We start from the raw sequence: 14,108 nt of genomic DNA, 5'->3' as shown, positions 1-14,108 counted from the left end.
CCAACCAAAACAGCCCAAAGATTAGCAGATTTTCAGCGATTAGAAGATCCCAGATTTCAGCCATCAAGTCGTCGTCGTCATCACCGTCGTCGTCGGCGGCATAGTCCCATTGCATCAGTCCATTGCATAAGCATTGTACACCTTTGTGCAATCAAAGTAGACCATTCTCACCGACAAGAGTGGGGCCTTCGGAGGAGGGTTTTACAACCTCTCGGGTGTCGTGTCTCTTTTCTCTCCTTCTCTCAGTCTCATTCACTTGCACGCACAATATCCACTCACTTTCTTCGTGATCATAGCACTCTCCATTGACGGAAGGCTCTCTCCTTCCCTAAGAACTAAAAGGAACCTTGAGCAATAAAGATCACTAATCTTGAGAAAATACAACATTCATTCCGCTGCACCTTACAGTAGAAATAGAAAATTAGAATATATACCATAGACTCCCACCACCAGCTTGCATGTGCACTCCTTGCCCACTTTTACTACTAGTTGTGTCTTGTACCACCGCTCTGACGCAGAGTGTAATGCCTAAGGTGGATAGACCAATGAGGCATTTATCAGAGTGAGAACTTCATAACAATTGGGAGCAAATAGATTAAAGAGAATGTACTCAATGAAATGAAAATAGACTTGATTAGGATGAGAGAACAAATTACAAGTTAAGCATGATGACCTTATATAGGCTCAAAATGGAAGGTGCCAATAAATGCTGGAAAGTGATATGCACTACATGTGGGAAAAGGTCAAGTAGCATGTGGGCTACACCAAATAGCATGTGTTTAGCATGTGTGCATAGTAAAGAACCAAGGGAAATCTATGTAGTAGGATGCATGCATGCATATAAGGGTGCATGCTTAGTATGCTTGGCTTTAGGGGGTTAGTCACATATTGGCTAAAGGTTTACCCCAACAGACGCCTCTGTAAGCTGAAGCTTACACAAAATGCATGGATTCTAATCGAGTCGTCTAATGTGATTACTTCGGGTAGCTGCATATGGCTCATAAGATGAATCTAATGCAAGAGGGTAGGTCTTACCTCCAAACTTTGAGTTTGAGGCGATGTCTAAACCCAGTACAATACATCCTCGTAGTAAACTGTGTTGACATCCCCTTCTCGTTCTTCTTCTTCTTCTTCTTCTACCACAATATGTACTTTATTTATAGAATCTCTAGGATTCTTTTGATTCTTAGCATTGACTTTAAAGAAACACTAGGGCACACCTTAATACAGAAGCAATCTTGTGATTTGTGGTTACTCTTGCCACAGTGTGAGCAACCTTTACCGTATACAATAAATGCATTATTTTGAGACCTTGCGTAAGTGCCAATTTGCTTTTCTTCCTCTAGATGTCTTCAAATTCAAGAATGGGATCTTTCTCCTTGAGCACAGTTACAATGTTATGAAAGCCACTTGGTAGGGATTTGAGAAGAATGGCTATTTAATCTTCATTTGCGACTTGTTCCTCCACATAGACAAGTTGGCTTGAGATACTATGCAAATAGACTAAAGAGAATGTACTCAATAAATGAAAATGAACTTGCTTGATTGATTAGGATGAGAGAACAAATTACAAGTTACACATGATGGCCTTAAATAAGCTCAAAATGGAAGGTGCCAATAAATGCTGGAAAGTGATTTGCACCACATGTGGGAAAAGGTCAAGTAGCATGTGGGCTACACCAACTAGCATGCGACTATAGTTGTGTAGCATGTGTGCATAGTAAAGAAACATGTGTTAGGAAAATCTATGTAGTAGGATGCATGCATACACATAAGGGTGCATGCTTAGTATGCTTGGCTTCAAGGGTTGGTCACATATTGAGTGTAAGCTAAAGGCTTACCCCAACACGGAGTGGACCTGTTAGATACAAAGCTCTAATGGTTTTATGCACGTCATCATGCCATGGAAAAGAGTAGGAGGTTTCTCTAATACCAATGTTAGTGCTCCCCAAGGATCCATCCTGCACACACGACATGACACTTCCAACTCACACATAAAACAACATAAGAAGTAGGCATCCAATCCACCTTCCAGCCTTAGAGCCTAACTTCCTCACCCACAAGCTTCGAAGCCTGTAGCTACTCCGGCCTAGACCCTCACCTCAACGACTAGCGTCCCATACCCTAGCTTTGGTGAAGTGTGGTGATTACACAAGATAGACCAGAAATGAGCTCAAGGTCCTACTTATAAGATATCATAACCGCCCTAACCTAAGGGCTTCGTTCACACTAGGCTGACACTGCTCAAGTTCTTATAGTGCATACATGACCCAAAGTTTCCGTGAGATAAGAAGAAAACACTGCAAGGACACAGTGTAACAGGGAACAGGCGGAACACAGCCCAAACGTTCCGAAACGGCGTTCGGAACGAGTCCCGTTCCCGAAACGGAGTCGGGAACGGAACACCGTTCCGGAACAAGGTGTAACCGGAACGGTGTTCCGGAACGGGGGGGAACAAGGCGGAATGTGAAACAGAATGGCGGAACGTGGGGCGGAACAGGCAAAAGTAGGCATTTGGGGGCAGAATTGGGCTGTTTGGGGGACATATTTGGGGAGGTTTGGGGGCGGATTTGGGGGTAGTTTTGGGGTTGTTTAGGAGTTGATTTGGGACTAAAATGAATGGAGGTAATTCAAGCCTTACTTTAGTCGACCGTTCTAGCCCGTTCCCGTTCCAGGCCCCCCTCCTCATCCCCGTTCCCGTCGTTCCGGACCCTCCCGTTCCTGTTCCAAGTAACTATGCAAGGACAACCAATACTAAAAATGGAAAAAAACATCCAACTGCTCAAGTTCTTATAGTACATACATGACCCAAAGTTTCATTGAGATAAGAAGAAAACACTGCAAGGACAACCAAAAATAGAAAAAAAACATCCAATATAATTACAAGCTGACGCTTTCAAGCATCAAGATAGAAGGTAAAGATGACAATAGCCTGTCTCAAGAAGAAGAGGCTAGAACTAGAGGTATTGGTAGGAAGTTCCCTTTGGAAAAGGAAGTTAGAGAAAAGAAAGTATAAGTAATGCAAAAGAGGGGAGAAATACAAAAGAGATATTCTTTGAATCATATTGTTAGTCAGCTACAAGACAAGACAACCATTTCAATCTTGAAAATTATAGATGTTAGAATATAATAATTTTAGCTATGATTGCCACTCTTTTACGTTAATAGAACCATAATAGCTCCATAAAGGAGGTGGTCACTCTTCTATGAAAGGATAAATCAAACCACAACACCGGCCTCAGGAAAATTTATACTAAAGCCGGTCAGCTAACTTTAAGAAGTTTTTAAGTGTGTGGCACCCTTTAAATAAAGTTCTCCTCCAAGCACAAGGCTTCAGCAGATTAGGCACCATCACCATGTAAACCAAAATATGAACAGACTTTAAAGAGTGATTTCATTGCTGAGTCTAGAAGGCTGAGAGACCAAATTAGGCAGATAAGAGAATAAATTACCCAATATGATTTGACCTTTTAAAGCAATGGGAGGAGACTACATGAGTATGAAGGAAAGAAACCACTTTTACCACCAAAAACTAACCTTATCTCTTGGCTTGTCACCACTCTTTCAGATCGTGCATTGGTGATGATGAAGCAAGCTTTCCCGCCACATTCCTCCTGAAATGTACACAGCAAATCAGGGGGTCAGACTTGTAATTGGTAAACCCAGAATGGTTACAGGTTTCTTTACTCACATTATTTGTACACTCAACACGAGTTCCCCTCAAATTTCAATAGCGACACAAGCTTGAAATCCTTGTGATAAGACCTCAGCATACGATACAAGTACACAGCATAGCAAGTTACACACAGTGTATGTAAACATTAGTCAAAGTTTTGAAGCCACTTGTGCAGTCAGTTTAAACAAGAAACGCACAGACTGACAAATTTATTTATGATTAAAATCCTTAATGTAGTCAGTGGAACCATTGGGACCACCTATACACGACGACAAACCTGGATATAATAGCAACGACCTCACTTCCCTCAGCTCGGTCGTTTGTTTCTGTGGATTTCTAAGAAACTATTTCAAGCATGGTTTGAAACATACGGGAGGATACGCATACAGCAAAGTTACATGGAATGGGAACGGGGGCCCCCTGTTCCTGGAGCAGCGGAACAGGAAGGGGGACCAGAACGGTAAACCTAAAATATGCTTGAATTAGGCTGGACTTCAACAATATGTTAGTAGAGAGCCACACACCCCCATTAGTCAAAGTAGAATCCTATTTAGGCATGCTTGGCAATGATGCTTAAGTCAATGATGCTTAAGTCTTACACGCGATCATGCCACGCGGTAATCGGTTGCACGAGAGTCCAGAATCCACACAAAGCTTGGAGCGGAAGCTTGCACCATAAGTGATGAGACTTGAGAGAGGGAGGGAGCTTGAAATGAAATGAAATGAAATGTTATATTAACGTCTTCAAAAGGCCAAAGTGACCTATGAGACCAGAAAGTTACAATGCGGTGTATCTGATACAAAGTCAGATTAACAAAATAAATTAAATTAGGATAACAAAATATAAATACTGCAGAATCCTAAACTAAGCTGATAGGTGTGAAAGGTGAAAGGCGTGAAATGTGTGAACTAAGCAATACAGGGTGTAGACAATATGGGAGGGAAGTAGAGATCCATCTTCATCTGCACTCTGATGACAAAAAAGTATGGCTCGAATCCTTTGTTGCAGCCTCCTTCGAAACTGTGTAGCTCCTCTTCTCCATCGGGTCGTCTAGATCTCCCTAGCTCCAATGCTCGGTCTATGAGAATGCCAGTAGTGCAGGTAGACCTCTCCACTCTTGGCTGCTCCTCTGTCTGTTCTTCTGGGTGTACAATATCTAGTGTAAAGAAATCTGTGATCTGTCTCTGGGGTTGTCTCTCTTCAGCTCTCCTCAGTAAAGTTTCTCTATGCCTGTGTAACTCAAGTAGATATAGCCCAAGACATCTCTGATCCTCATAACTCATGACCCTAGATAGAGGACCAAAACCTTCTCTGAATAGACAATGAAAACGGCCTCGTATCTCATAGTACACTGTGCAATGACATATGTAATGTACCTCTCTCTCCGGCTCTAGATGGCATAAGCGGCATATCCTGCTATCTGCTGGTGTCCCTCTGAATCTGCCAGTCTCAATCTCGAGCTGATGTGAGTACGTGCGTATCTGGCCAATGGCACAACGCAAACCATGAGAAAGATGCGTGTCCATATAGCTAGGTCGAATCATAAACCCATCCCCCGTGAGGTGGAGAAGATGCTCTCTATAGAAAGCCATCTTTGTGCCCAACTCCTGTATCGGCTCTATCCATGTCCTCCTCGTGTCCAGCTGGATCAGATCCTGACGAATGAGTCTATTAATCTCTACCCACGTCCGAGACCTCAAGGGTGCGTATAGAGAGTATTGAAAAGAGTCAATATGTCCATGGTGAAACCATGTGTCTGAAACCATGATGCCATCTGTGCATACCAGCATAATGTATCCCCATTAAGAGCTAATTGTCTGGAGGACTCTAGAGCCACCCTGGCATATCTGTCTCTGGTAGTATCCCATAGACTCTGTACAAAGGAGACTAATCTGGTAAGCGCCTCAATCTCCATAGGGGGGGCAGCTAATTTTGCTCGAATGATATAATGCGGTACGGAAGCCTTGGCTGTAATCAACCGGGAGATCATGGATACCAGGGGCTTCTCCATATGCCTCCAACCATCCTGGCCTACAGAAGGTCCCCAAACCTGCACCCCATATAACATAGTAGAGGCAACCAAAGTATCAAAGAGCCAAAACTTTGTCCTAGGTTCCTGGAACTGAACCTGCGAACATATCCTCTCCATTCCTCCCACAGCCGCAGCAGCTCTAGTTAGTCTAGTCTATGTCGCTCGTCTCAAAGAAAATCTCGGCCCAATAAAGACTACCCCCAAGTAAGCGTATGCATCTGTATACTCCACAATCTCCTGACCATATTTGAAAGTAGGTATTGATCTCCTGACCCATTGCAGTGTGGTGTTAAACACCATAACCTTGGTTTTACCTAGGTTTACACACAATCCACTATCCTCTGCAAAACTGCGTAGTGCATCCAAATGTCGTTGCATACCTTCTGGTGAGTCAGATATCAGCACAATATCATCAACATATAGCAACAATGGGATCCACGTCCCTGCCAGCTGGGCACCCCTATTCCCTCTCTGTCAATGTAATCAGACACCTCATCAACATACATACCAAATAGAGTAGGAGACAATGGGCAGCCCTGTTTCACTCCAATAGTAGAGTGAACTAAATCAGATACCCCTTCCGGAGTGCGTACATGTCACATCACTGATCTGTACAAAGCCATCATCCCCCAAATCATCTCTACGGGCACCCCCATCTCCTGTAGTCTACGCATCAATCGAGCTCTTGGTACCATGTCCAATGCTTTGCGAAAATCCACAAAGCTACAATAGATCCGTCTCCCATGTGCTCTGCCCTCCTCAATGATGGCCCTGAGTGTCAGAATATGATCAAGAGTGGAGAAACCCCTCCTGAAGCCAGCCTGACCTTTTGCTCGTACACCCTTGCCCTCTACCCAATTACTCAAGTGTTGCTCCAGAATAGATGTATACAACCGTGCCAATGTGTGTCCAACCATAATAGTGCGGTAGTTCCCAGGCTCTGTAAGGTCACCAGCCTTGAGGATGGGCACAATATTAGACAACCTCCAAGTCTCAGGTAACCCCTCACACATGGCACGATTGAACAACACTGCGAGAACCTCCATCAGCATATCCCTGGCATGTCTAAGTGCTCCGCTACTAGACCGTCATGATCATATGCCTTACTGGTCCTCATCCTGTCGATGGCCCTTTGTACCATCTCAGATGTAAAGAAAGTGCTCGTAGCAACTATTCTGGGGCATGCTCCCAGAATGTCGTCTCTTGCCCGGCTGAGTATGTGGGTATGCCACTGATGCAGCCCCATGCAGTGTCTCAGCCAGTAGAGTGGTGCACTCCTCCACTAAGAGGCATGTACCATTTGTGCCAACTGTGCCTTCCAATAGACGGTCCCAAATCTCCTCTATATAAATGAAATCCGTCTCTGGTGTAAATGTATAGCGGGTGTGTGACCTACCTCCTGATGTCTGGGTTGTACTATACTGAAATTTAACAAACAATGTCAAGAGAGCATGATCTACTGCTATGCCCACTCTCGCCATAGAGAGTGGGGCCTTCGGAGGAGGGTTTGAAATTTTTTCTGGTGTCGTATTCTTCTCTCTCTATCTCTCAGTCTCAGCACCTTCATTCACAATGTTTATCCACTTTGTTTGTGATCATTTGCACTCTCTCACTAAAGGAATGGAAGGCTATCCCTTCCGTAAGTAAAAGGAACCCTTGAGCACAGTTCGGAGCACTCATCTTGAGCAAATCTAACATTCACTTCCGTTGCACCTTACATACCAATCTTGCTTTTTTCTTTCCTTTTCTTCCGCCCTCGGTTGCTGCTCTGTAACTTTCTGGCTTATCTTCTGGTGGTCCTCTGGTTCATCTTCTTTTCAAGAGTTCTTGTCCATCTCTTTCTACGAGTGCAGGTTCCGCTTTTCTGCACTTGTATGTCCTTTCAGCTTTTCTTCCGGCTTAAGAGGAGAATCAATGGCCTCACGCCATCTCGACTAAATCTCATCAATCGAGTATTTCTCCAGGTGTTTCGCAAATCTCAAGTCCCTGGAATACTTGATCAATCTTTTCATACATATGCCAACCTGCAATTGACGTTTATACTCCATTTTGACAAACTTTTCCGCCGAAAAATTTGCCCAAATCTTCATTCTTTTCTTTAGTTCCCGCGCCGGATTTCAACTTTTCTTTACCTTCCCACTGAGAATTGTTATCTCTATCAAATTCTCCACGAGAAACCATGTGTAATCTGGGATGCTTTACCATTTATGACATATGCCCTAAGACAGAGCGAGGAAGACGGAAGCGCGCCCGATGCGTGATGTACGAAGGGTGGGAGTTACCAATAAGTCCGGGGTCGAGGCACGAAGATTCTTTCAAAAAAACCTGTGTGCGCTATAAAAGATCGGATCCTCAGTAGAAGAAGAATCTTTCTGAGCTCGGATCTCACTGTAACAGGCTTGGACACTCCAAGCGAGAAATCAATAACAACACACGAACAAAAATTTCATAATCAATGAACTTTAATAGAGAGAGAGAGAGAGTCGATACGGCCCGGCGTAGTTCCGTGCCCAGAGGTATTGGCCCCAAAGTTTGGCATCCCTTTCGATATTTCTTTTTCATCAATCATTGCAAAGTACAACTCCCGAGGGGTCCTCTGCTCTCGGTCTCTACGTCCAAATGGCCCTCAAGAGTGAGGCCCCTTGGGCTTATTTATTCTTACAAGGGATGCCCAAGCAGAGCCCCTAAAGCTTCTAAACTCAAAAGCAATTAGCTCCAAAAGCAACTGGTCAAAAATCTGCCAGGAAAAGCAGCTAGAGCAATTTGCAGAAATCCATAAAGGCTGCCACGTCAGCACCTGTCAACGCAAATCGCAGAGGTCCGAATTGTTTACCACGTCAGCATGCCGTCGTATTGTCTGCCACGTCAGCATGCCCTGTCCAATGGCCATGCCACGTCATCATGCTATGTCAGGTGATAATGCCACGTCATTGTTTTGTGACAAATTGTGCTTTAGGAGGGGAAATGCTTACTCTTATGTCATCATGATGAACTTTGCAACTATTAAACGTCATGATTGAATGCTGGCTGCAAGTATAATGCATGAAGTAGTGTTACTGGGTCAGACCCTTAGGGGGTTTGCATTGGTATATTCTGATATTGGAAATTTTCTGTGAAGAATTCTACCTAAGATGTTTGAAACTATTGGATGGTTGGACAAAGGCTGATTTCCCTCATCCATAAAAAAAGGGGCAAGGGGCATTGGATGATATGAAGTAGTGGATTGAGATTGTAATTTGTGTCATTGAATGATATGAGGCAGTGGAGTCGAGGAAGGCTATGAATTTGAGGCATAGTTTTTTCATAGAGCAGCCATACTACAAATGCATACAAGCATGAAAGTATGGAAAAAGTACAATTTAGATCCCCCAAGAAATTCCATATGTCCAATACCATACAGGGCCCGGAAAACATGCTACTTATGACAATTATACATTGTTTGCAATGTCCTTTGTGAAGCGTGTGTGTGAAATACATAATCCTCACGCCACATCTCAAGCTTAGAGATCGCCCGCCTGGTTGGGCTAAGCTGAGATTTTATCCATGATCTCTTTAGATATCCCTCTTGCATCCTCTAGAGGGAGGCAAGGCCATGTCTCAGGTGCTACTCATACTTTTGAATCTCTAGTAGTCAATGTGTATACCTTCATAAGTTCAGAATAGTCTGAACTCACGAATTATAAGAGGGAATAAAGCACTCATAAAACTATAAAAGCAAGGGACACAAGAAAAGAAAAGAAAAACAAAAACAAACAAACTAACTAAATCACTTTGTTTGCTACGAAACAAAACTAGATAAACCAAAACATTTTTAACTCAAAAATGTTTTTAGAAAAGGCAGGTGTAAAATAAGTTGACGCAACTTACTTGGCTTAAAACAAGTACTCAACTTTAAGCAAAAAAAGATAAGACATCTTAAAAACTTAATCCTAGAAATCAAACTTCACACAACAACTTCTAACGGAACACATTCGTAAGTCCTCAGGTAAGCTAAATACGAAATCGAAAAATGAAGACTACTACAAACCTACGAAGAGCAAAGAACCAAACTTGACAATATGTGATCTCAACTTCGCTACTTGTCCAAATAGGAAGAATAAGATTATCACCTTTATCATGCACAGCTTTGACAACAGCTATGACATCCCTACTAAAGTCGTCAGTGCCCAAGAGTAGGTGCAGGTTTATATAGAGGTCATTCATGCTTTGAACGTACTCTACAAAACCAACGAGCTGAGTTTCTATCACCCTCCAGAGGTGATGGGCATACTCAGCCATGATAAAGGCTAGCATTTGTCAAGCTATAGTAAAAATACTAGAAGCGCTAAAGATCAAAACAACAACATAAGGTGTTATTAAGTCAAACAATAAGTGGGCTTTTTAGCTCCCCACTTCTATTGAATTTACTACTGATTATCTTGAACATTCCAAAGGAAGAAACATTAAAAATAAACTTACTACAATGCAAAAATGAACGAACGCTTTTCATGATTCTTTGGAATGAGTATCCTTTTTCAACTAGTAAAGAAATAAGATGGCAAGATTGAACAACAAAAGTATGTTTACTAGAACAAAGACGAGAAAATCTAAATAGTTGAGAGCAAATGACACCGTACTTAGCTAAAAGAGAAATGTTCGAAGAAACGTGAGGCATATGGATGAGTTTTAGATTGCCATTTTCTGGTTCAAGGCGCTTATCATAGATATCTACTTCTAATCCCAAGGGAATCTGAGAAATCTTAAGGTCTAAAAAGGCACAACAATCACTACTTGTGGTACAGTTAAGTTCACAAAACTCCTTGGGATAAATTCCTCCGTCTACAGAACTCGAATTCAAGTACATAAAATCTTGAAAAGAAGGAACGTCAGGGACAAAAAGATCATGTACAAAGCGTCTTACATTGCATAACTTGTGCAAAAATATTGGGCAAGTGTTAGCAAGGACAAGACGCTCCATAAAATCAAACTTATAAGTAAAAAGATAGAAATTAGCAAGAAAAACAGCACAATTGGTGCCCATAGGGATACCAATTGTTTGCTTGAAAAGAGAGTCGCCGATGGTTATATATAAATTGTCCAAAAGAAAATCTAACCAAGATATGATGTCAATGTCATCTACAATCCTGGTGAATCTCTTTCTTCCTTTGTCTACATCTACATTCTTGTTTTTCAGCCATAAGAAGTCAAAGTTCAAGGCTGACTTTTCTACTAGCAATGCCTTGTACCTATCCTTGTCAAGCTTGTTCGCAAAAACTTTTGAAATAAGAGACATGACTCTAAATTTAAGGTCCTCCAATTTAGCTTCGTGTATAGCGTTGTAAAGTCAAAAGTTTGGAGACATAAAGGAGAAGATTTCTCCGTAAGGCTTCTTGAAGAGTTCAAAAACTTTAAAACAGGAATCACACCTACTGAATCATTTAAAATCCAACTTGAATCGGTAGGTACATCAGCTTCCTTTAGCATATTTTTCCACAATTCATTTACGCTAGGTAAAATGGCTTTGAAACAATAACTAAGCCATTTGGAAACTTCGGTCAAAGAGGTGTTACAAGAAGCTGTTACCATATACATGTGGTAGTGATGTGTGTGAACACACTAGGACCGCCGGGGCATTTTTTCCCTCTTTAGGAGGTTTTTTCCCCCGTGCATTGTATATACGCCCATCACTCTAGGGCTATCCATCTTTCCATTGCACACTAAGTAACACACTCTCTATTGTGTGCCTTGAGCTTCCTTCGTCTTCTCCAAGCTGTGTGTGTTTCTCTGCAACCCTAATTCCAACAATTGGTATCAGAGCAGGTCACGTCCTCCCGGGCTTAGTCGCCAGCTGCTCCAGCACACGCCTGCTCACTTTCTCCGATTTCAGTGAGCTTTGGCAAGCGTTCGCAGGTCGACAAATATTTTGGGAAAGCTCGAAGAGCTCGGTCTGCTCAGAATTTTGATTTGGACTCATTTCGGCCTCCGTTTCCACTACGGGCAGTACTGCACAGGTTATTTCTTCATTTTGTGCAGATTTTCTGTCAGTGCCGTTTTCTGCATAACAGGTGCCTTATAGTCTTCTACGGTTTGTGCTATATAGCACAAGTTGTTCCCGCTCCATTTCTCCTATTTTCGGGCAGTTTTCACATCAGGTGCAGCATTTACCATGGCTGACAACAACAACACAGATGTGTTCAAGATGTTTGCTGCTGAGGACAGGTTGGATGGGGACAACTACCCTATGTGGGCTTATATGATGCAACACGTTCTTGTGTCAAAAGGTGTCTGGAACATTGTGCAGGGCATTGATGTACGTCCTGGTTCTGAAGATGTAGGCGATATTGAGGATGTTGCAGGTCTTGCTGCAAGGATTGCAGCTGTTAGAGTTGTTTTGCCTACAGCAGAACAAGCTCGTTGGGATGTTAAGGATGCGCAGGCTCATGCATTGATTGCGTTGTCTGTGAAGCGCACCATTATTCCTCACATCCGTTCAGCAAAATCTGCAAAACAGGCTTGGGATATTCTAGCAGGTCTTTATGCAAGCCGCAATGAGGCTAAAATTGCTTTGCTGCGTAAAGAGCTAGAGTCGAAGATTATGCATGAGGAAGATGATATGGACACTTTCCTTGCTAGTGTCAAGGATATCAATGAGCAACTCATTTCTGCAGGTGAAGTCATTTCTGACAGTTCCCTTGTGCAGACTGTTCTTGATGCCTTACCAGATTCCTACCAGACTTTTGCTAGTACTTGGAGACTGATGACCCAAGGAAATCCTGAAGTTGTCAAGTTTGATGCATTATGCACATTGCTGTTGCAAGAGTCACTTTCTAGAAAAAACAGGACTAGGCAGCGTGCAGTTGAACAGGCTTTTATTGCTTCTCAAAGAAAGGGTGGTAACAGTAATGCAGCCACTTCTTATGGTTCTGCTGCGAGTGGCAAAAATTCTATTCCTAATGCTTCTGCTGGCAGCACTTCGTCTGGCAATTCTGGTGATAAGGGCAAAAAGAAGATGCGTTGCCATTATTGTAAAGCCAATGATCACTTGATCAAGTCGTGTCCTAAGTTGAAGGCCAAAGAGGCTAAGAAGAAAGAGGGTGGTTCCACTGCAAATGCTGGTTCCACTACAAATGCAGCCATTGTTGAGTCTTCTGTGAAAGGAGATTGTGATGCTGATGTTGATGCAGAATGGGCTTTTAGCGCAGAGTGCACTTACAATCCTGCTGTCCATGATGCATGCTTGTCAGTTGCTGCAGATTCACATGTGTGGTATTTCGACAGTGGTGCTACAAAGCACATTACCTCACATCGTGAATTGTTTACCTCTCTCGAGTCTGTCCCTCATGGGAATTCAGTCACTTGTGCCAACAACGCCTCTTATCCAGTTCAGGGAGTTGGAAAGATTGTGCTCACTGCTGCTAATGGCAGTTCCTTCACACTTGTTGATGCACTTTATGTACCTGGGATCAAGAAGAATCTATTGTCTGTATCCGCACTTGCTAGACTTGGACTTGTAGTCAAATTTGTGGATGACAGATGTACAGTTCATGATCTCAGTTTTGGTGATGAAATTGTTGCATCTGGGCTTTTGTGCCGTGGGCTGTATAAGCTCACTTTGTATGACAAGTGTGGACAAAATTTTGCAAATGCTGTTGCAGATTCAAGGGCTATTTCAGATGCAAAACTTTGGCATGCACGTTTTGGTCATCTGAATTTTGCCAGTTTGCTGCGTTTGCAGAAATCTGATATGGTTGCTTCTTTGCCGCCTCTTGAAGCACCTATCAAACATGTTTGTGAAGGCTGTATTCTGGGTAAAATGCAGCGTTCTAAGTTTCCAAAGGATGGTTCAGTTAGGGCCACATGCAGGTTGCAACTTGTGCATAGTGATGTTTGTGGGCCCATGCAAACTCCGTCCTTGGGCAATTACCTGTACTTCGTGACTTTCATTGATGATTACTCCAGGCATGCATGGGTATTTCCGCTTAAAGCAAAGTCCGAAGTTTTTATGTGCTTCAAACAATTTTTGGCTATGGCTGAAAATGTCTCAAAATGTACTATGGGCACCCTCCGTTCCGATCGAGGGGGGAGTATATGTCTCATGAATTTAATGCATTTCTGGCTAGTCGTGGGATAAAACACCAATGTACAGTGCCTTATACACCTCAGCAAAATGGTGTTGCTGAGAGGAAAAACAGGTCATTAACGGAAATGGCACGATGTATGGTCAAAAGTCAAGCTTTGCCGCATTCTTTTTGGCTTGAGGCCATCATGTGTGCCACTTATGTACTTAACAGGTGTCCTACGAAAGCTTTGCAGTCTATTACTCCATATGAAGCATGGCATGATAGAAAACCTTCTATTGAGCACATGCGTGTTTTTGGCTGTTTGGCATATGCTTTGGTGCCACAAGTGCAGCGCAGAAA

At 42.8% G+C, this 14,108-nt stretch overlaps 1 protein-coding gene across 1 annotated transcript in view; it reads right to left on the bottom strand.

Moving 5' to 3' along the window:
• Positions 1 to 14,108, bottom strand: part of CYL1 (alpha-N-acetylglucosaminidase family / NAGLU family) — a 228,378-nt gene that overhangs the window by 203,710 nt on the left and 10,560 nt on the right. Inside the window, exon 2 of the mRNA XM_086516947.1 lies at positions 3,538 to 3,614. Coding sequence (XP_086373073.1) covers positions 3,538 to 3,614 — 77 coding nt within the window. The remainder of the gene's footprint in view (positions 1 to 3,537; positions 3,615 to 14,108) is intronic.

This window comes from Adiantum capillus-veneris, chromosome 1, assembly GCF_014529385.1.
Source record: "Adiantum capillus-veneris isolate H3 chromosome 1, ASM1452938v2, whole genome shotgun sequence".
NCBI classification, from domain to species: Eukaryota; Viridiplantae; Streptophyta; class Polypodiopsida; order Polypodiales; family Pteridaceae; genus Adiantum; species Adiantum capillus-veneris.
The sequence above is the reverse complement of the archived record's forward strand: the minus strand, read 5'-3'. Positions and strand labels throughout refer to the sequence as shown.